Source organism: Penaeus monodon, chromosome 40 (assembly GCF_015228065.2).
Source record: "Penaeus monodon isolate SGIC_2016 chromosome 40, NSTDA_Pmon_1, whole genome shotgun sequence".
Lineage (NCBI taxonomy): Eukaryota > Metazoa > Arthropoda > Malacostraca > Decapoda > Penaeidae > Penaeus > Penaeus monodon.
In genome coordinates this window covers 27,507,759-27,514,680 of record NC_051425.1, presented here as the reverse complement: position 1 = coordinate 27,514,680, position 6,922 = coordinate 27,507,759, and the positions used below count along the sequence as shown (strand labels likewise).

Sequence of the window (6,922 nt, the reverse complement as noted above, 5' to 3'; positions counted from 1 at the left end):
CTTATTCCTTTTCTTTTCCTGTGTATTTTTAGGCTTTTTCACAGCATTAAAAGCATTGAAGATTAATTGATATATTAAATATGAGCTACAGCCGATGTTTGTTCTTACTCTGTCTTTCATTTCCTCTGTTTCTTCTCACTTATTATCCTGCCGTTTCTCTTATTTTGTTGTTGATTCAGTGCCTCTTGTTTCTTTTCCTTCTTTGTGGGTTTTCTCACTGTTTATAAATCCATATCCCACTCTTTCTGTTCTTATTTTATGTAGTGTTTCGTTTCCAGTGATTTTTTTCTTAGTGTGTCAGTGTTTCATTCATTTACTGTTCAGTGTTGTCTCTCTGTTCAGTTTAAACATTCCTGAATACAGAACATGAGTTGATCATCCCCCTGAAATACCAAAGGGACATTTTTATGTCCGGAATATATTCAGGTTGTTTCATCCTCACAGAACTGTCTAAATAACCAAAGAAACTCAAAAGTTGGGTTTGGTATATTAGGTGAGCAGAAATAAACAAGAAAATTGTCGTGTGTTGCCATTGTTATTCGTTTATAAAATCTGCCTACATTGTTGTTAACTTTCACCCAAATATATTTATATCACCATGGTAGATATAGTTCACTCTGTGGTGCTCTCGCTCTCACTCGTTCATTCGAAAGTTATATTCTTATTCTACACGTACGCACGCGTGCGCACACGCGCACACACACACGCACGCACGCGCACACACACGCACGCGCGCACGCACACACACACACACACACACACACACACACACACTCATTCACACACACACACACACACACGCACACACACACACACACACACACACACACACACACACACACACAACACACACACACATCACACACACCACACACACACCACACCCCACCACACACACACACACAACACCACACACACACATCATTCACTCGGACTCATTCACTCGGACTCATTCACTCAGACTCACTCACGCGCAGAGAGAGAGGGGGGGGCGGGAGAGGGAAAGAATGAAATGAGAAAAAGAGAAAGAAAGGATCGGCAGACCAGACAACACCTATCATTTACCTCCAAAAAGGCCGCATCACCATCAGCATGACCAACTGCAACAAGGTTTATCGCTCGACATGATGACCGACCATGAGAGTAAACTACCACGTTAACAAATTTAATTTGTTATTGTCAAATAATGCCCCTGATTCTTATTCATGCTATTATAAAATTGAATTAAAATATTGGCATGAGGGTTTAGTAATGTTGTGAAATTCATAAACGGAGAATGTCACCATTCATAATTATACACTAGTTTAAAGTCAGCTTCTCAAGTTCTTACAGATTACAAGGGAAAAATAAGTACAGAAATTAGGACAAGGAAACTCTCCTAATCTTCACTACCACCTTCACTCATCCGTTAAACCACGAAATTATATTCTTCCACGCATTCGCAAGCGGCCGCCATCTTGTCATTAAGGGATGACGCATGTCGTGTCCGGAACGCGTCGGGTCACGTGATTTATGGTGGCGGGGGAGCACGATGCGGCCGAAGCAGCACGTGACCTGACCTGGCACCTCGCAGCGCAGGCTCGTCCTCACCTTGACCTCGGGGGGGTCGTCCAGCTCCGACCACCAATCGAGGCACTGATCGCGGGTCGTGCATGAGCAAGCCTTCGGTCGCGCTCGGCCGCCGCTATTTCTCGAGGCCTTATTCTCGACGGTGGAACGAGTCAGGATCGAGGTTTCTGAAGCATCGGGAACGACTGAAACCTGCGTGACGTTTATAGCATCAGAAACATCCGAAACACTTGGAACGTTTGAAATTGGTGATTTGGACCCGTCTGTCGATTGCGAAACCGCTTGTTTACTATTATTATTTCTCTTCTCGGTCGATATCCTCGAATTCGAAGCGACCAGATGAGTCGGCCTTTTCCTATCGACGTCACCAGCTGTTGAGTTTCGGTTCTGGTGGTCGGTCGATTTTAGGGTCCTGTCGATAGCCCCTGACAGGTCGATGAGTGTCTCCCGCTGACAGCAGTACCGCGTCAGGAAGGGGCAAGGGAATCCCTGTGGTGGAGGGAGAATTTTTAAGATAAGTATCTGAGTTGTGATCATTATCTCAGCGTGTTTAAAAATTCTTCGCGAGAGAGAGCGAAGAAATTGAATAATAATTAATCATATGAATAAATATATATTAACATGTACATACATAAACACAGACATGTAATTGCAATAATGATAAATATAACAGCAGTGTTAATAGTCACGATAATATGCATATCAATGCTATCATGACAATGAATATGAAAATGATAATAAAAATGGTGAAAATTTTATCTTAGGCAGGCAAAGACAATATATAAGAAACGTGCTTATCCTTCATGAAAAACGAAATTCCAGCGACCCTAGAAATTCCGGTGTTACATCACCTATATTATCATCTACATGATTTTGCCTTTGTTTCGTGTCTAGTAAGATATTAGAATTATTTTGACAGTGATATTTTAGTTACTTTTTCTTATAAAATCCCTAACACTCGTAGAACAAGAATGATAATTCTGATTAGGAAGCAGGCCATTAGAATATGCGCGTCTTTGGAAATGTGATCAACAATAAAAAATAAATAATATTAACATACAGGTAGTAAGTACGATATGATTTTCAATATGCAATTAAATTAATTTCTTAAAAGGTTTCAGTTGGCAAGCTATCGAAGCGTAAATTTTAATAATTAGGACAATACTGTCTGTCTGCATTTAGACTTCATTTCATATTACACGAAGATATATTGGTGCTTGCTTGCTTGCTTGCTTGCTTGCTTGCTCTCTCTCTCTCTCTCTCTCTCTCTCTCTCTCTCTCTCTCTCTCTCTCTCTCTCTCTCTCTCTCTCTCTCTCTCTCTCTCTCTCTCTCTCATTCAAGAACCAAGAGTGAACCGAAAATCAACCGCGGAAGTGAATCACGAACCGAACCATCTGCGAAACACTTTTGCGAACTCGAAACGAAACCCCTTTAAACCACGCGTTGAACCCGAGACCCAACCACCGGACGAGCCATTCATGAACCACTTCTGTCTCACCCTCTCCTTGAAGACTGAATCCTCCATAATCTCGACTGGACAGGGACGGGACCGAGGGACACATCTACAAGAGTCGCCGTCCACGATACGAAACACACCAACGATCTTGGAGAAAGGATACTCTGCGCTGGAAGAGAGAAAAGGGGAATGGGATACTTTGGGGAAATAAGGCAGTGGGAATAATGTGAATAATCGGCGCTGTAAGAAATTAGGGGATTTTTTTTTTTTTTTTTTTTTTTTTTTTTTTTTTTGTATTGGAAAAAAAGTGTAAACACTCACACACACACACACACACACACACACACACACACACACACACACACACACACACACACACACACACACACACACACACACACACACACACAGAAAAAAATGGAGCGGAGGGTGATATAAAAGCGAAAAATAATACACATTTTAAAAATAATACGCATTACAATAATTGTCGGACGTTTAAAAGGTAGGATATTATAGACAAAATTTAATATATATATATATATATATATATATATATATATATATATATATATATATATTATACTTATCAAGACTGTAAATCTTTACAGATCATAACTCCATTATAAATTCCGAAAGTATTTTCCTCGGTTCCTGTCACTCTAGTTATTTATTTTCACTTACTGCCAGAGACAATAGCTTTAAAACTGCAGGTAAGAAATACAATTAAATACAATTGTCAAGGAGAAAGTGAAAGGAACAGCACTCTCAAATTAACAAGTCATTAAATGAAAGTTTTTTTTTATTATTATTAAAACAAACAACAAGAAAAAGTGAAATAGGCGGTTTTGATATTTTAGGAGTAAAATTATGACGATCATCTTTTTTCTATTGAATTTCATTCCGTCTATATCCATTTATCCACCTATCTATTGTTTGGTCTGTGTGCCTATCTATTTGGATGATTATCTATCTATTATGCCTACCTGTGTCAATGTTTAATTGTCCATCTACCTATCGATATATCCTTCTCTGTGAATGTATCATTTGTGTCAGCATAACATCAACGAGACAATTGACAAGTTTTTTTTCCAAATAAAATATTTGCGAAAATATACACGCACGAACGACTGTTCACAGCCGTGCGTATATGAGGACATGCATAATTATGAACAAACATACTTACAGCTAAATATAGCGCATCTACATATCTACTACAATAATAACAAAAAAACACTTAAGCAAAAATATATTAAATACTACTCACACATTGAGATATTGCTGACTTAGCGAGGGAAGCCTAGGGTGAGGGCGGGGAGGGTGTGCATTCCCCAGAACGGCCCTGAAATACAGACGTTGTCATGATAAATGATGATAAAGATAATAATTTTATGATTTTGATGTTATTATGAAGATAATATAGTGAGGGTAATGGCTTTGGTGGTGATATGGTAATGATCATAATAATGGTTCTTCTGCCAACGACGAGTTTGGTTGCCAAGTAATGGTTATGGTTGATAATGTATGTGATAATTATGAAAATAACGATGAACAACAGATGAAATGATTGATAACAAAAGTCGCATGAATTATCTACTTTACTGTCATTTCGAAGAGATAAAAAGCTCAGGTTAGCGGTTAGAGAATAACGACCTTGTCAGGTCATTCAGGGTTGAAGATACAGCATTATATACAGTAATTTCATACAAAAATACGGAGAAAAACATGTTTGCAAATAGTGATGTTAATGGTGGTAAAATACTTACGAAAACAATAGAAGTGTCATAATCAATTCCTTCATTTTATATTATCTCACTTCAAAGCAGAAATAATCAAATTTGAACATAAAATGAATCAGTGAAAAATAATGAATAATTCGATGCACAAAAAAGTAATGCTTATAATAACAAGACTTCCGTAAAGAGGTTAAGACGCGTGAGGAAAGGGACCAAGAACAAACAAGAGTTCTCCGGTCCTTCCAAGTCACAGGTCAAGGGCACACTGCCTCTTCGTCCTCCGGTCAGCGACTCTTTTTCCTTCACTCTGGCCAGGGTGCCCCCCCCCCCACATTCCCACTTGCCGACCCCCATCGTGCACCCTTCGCCTTTGCTCTTCCTCATATTTGATGCTCCTCTTCCTCCTCCTCCTCCTCCTCTTCCTCTTTCCTTCTCCGTGAGTTTGGTATCACCTGACTTTCCTCCTTTCTCTTTTCCTCCTCCCACCCCTCTCTTCTCCGTGGTGTTCAACGGTCTTCCTTCTCCCCCCATCAGTATCCCTGTGGTGTTCAGTATGCCCCTGGCCCCCTCTCCCGTCCTGTTTAGCGATATCCCCTCCTTTTCCCTATTCCTGCGGTGTTCAGTACTATATTCCCCTTCCTCCCACTTCGCTCTCTCTCTCTCTCTCTCTCTCTCTCTCTCTCTCTCTCTCTCTCTCTCTCTCTCTCTCTCTCTCTCTCTCTCTCTCTCTCTCTCTCTCCCCTGTTCTGCATCCCCTCGCCCCCCTTCCCCTGTGTTGTTCAGCAACCGTTTGCCCTCCTCCTCCCCCTTTCGCTTTACCCCCTTCTACGTTCAGCAGTCTTACCCCTTTTTCCCTATCTCTTTTACCATCCCTTCCACACATTTTCCTTCTTTTTCCTCCACTATCTCTTCCCCTTTCCTCCATCCCATCTCTCTTAGTTTTCTTTTTTACTTTTAGAAAACATTAGCGTTAATTTTAGAAGTTCAATCAAAATACCGCACTCCTTAAAAATAATGGTTGGAAAAATAAAACCTTGTAAATATGAAATGCAATAAACTAACTGAAAACCTCGACAATGCTAGGACGAAATTCGAACCTAATTGAATCCTAATGAATTCGCTGTAGTAGATCCGTGGCGAGTGGTTTTAAATCTCTCGTGATTGGCCAATTGAGTAATTCTATTAGGCCCTGAAATCTAAAAACTCCCGCGTGAAAATAATTTGATTATCTATATCCTGGCTAATTAGTTATTTAGTCTTTGTAAATCGGTCGTTATGGTAAGTATCTATGTTGTTGTTTTTTCTTTTGTCTTCATAGTTAAATTTCCTTCAGACTCACAATGGTCAGACGATCTAGTCATTCTTTTACGAGAAACACACACACACACACACACACACACACACACACACACACACACACACACACACACACACACACACACACACACACACACACACACACACACACAATATATATATATATATATATATATATATATATATATATATATATATATATATATATATTACACACACACACACACACACACACACACCTATATATATATATATATATATATATATATATATATATATATATATATATATATATATATACATATATACATATACATATACATACACATACATACATAAATACTCTTAAATTGACTACACCATCTGAATTGCCAACAGCCCGAGTGCCTGTTTTACGGCCATAGTCAAACTGGTTGTTATGTAAATAGTTTTGAATTTACCTGAGATCCATACTCAGTGTCTCGTTTTCTTTATTTCTTGTTAGACGGCAGCTCACTTCAGTTTACAAATTTAGGAACTTCAGTTGCACTGCAAACAAACAAACGTAATACTGATCGGCAACCTCGTTCAATCAACCTTTATTTGTTTTATTTTCTTCTGCTAAAAAAATAATAGTTCAAGAAATACACGACAAACACAAATAAAGTCACATGATTATGGCAAATATGCAAATGTCATATGCCATTTCTCACTGCCTTTCCCTCGGCTTCACCTCGTCACGGTGACTTCCAAACAATCATTCCATTACTTTCAATTTTCGCTGTGAAATCATCATTGGATTTTTTTTTTTTTTTTTTTTTTTTTTTCATTTTCTATTGGGTATACCGATCAGCATGTCATGTCCGG

General features: G+C 38.9%; 1 protein-coding gene across 1 annotated transcript; it reads right to left on the bottom strand.

Moving 5' to 3' along the window:
- Positions 1-1,382: 1,382 nt before the first annotated feature.
- On the bottom strand, positions 1,383-5,018 carry LOC119597900. Its single transcript, XM_037947566.1, has 4 exons — positions 4,790-5,018; positions 4,291-4,365; positions 3,069-3,195; positions 1,383-2,058 (listed from the first exon to the last, which is right to left on the bottom strand). The coding sequence occupies exons 1-4, from the start codon at positions 4,822-4,824 to the stop codon at positions 1,402-1,404; spliced, it is 894 nt and encodes a 297-aa protein (XP_037803494.1). The 5' UTR covers positions 4,825-5,018; the 3' UTR covers positions 1,383-1,401.
- Between the last annotated feature and the right edge of the window lie 1,904 nt (positions 5,019-6,922).

Coding starts and splice junctions, on each gene's coding strand:
- LOC119597900 (XM_037947566.1), bottom strand. CDS start 4,824: ATGAAGGAATTGATTATGACACTTCTATTGTTTTC. Junction 3,196..4,290: donor AGTCAGCAATATCTCAATGT/GTGAGTAGTATT, acceptor TCTCTCTTCCAG/CGCAGAGTATCCTTTCTCCA. Junction 2,059..3,068: donor ATTCAGTCTTCAAGGAGAGG/GTGAGACAGAAG, acceptor CCTCCACCACAG/GGATTCCCTTGCCCCTTCCT.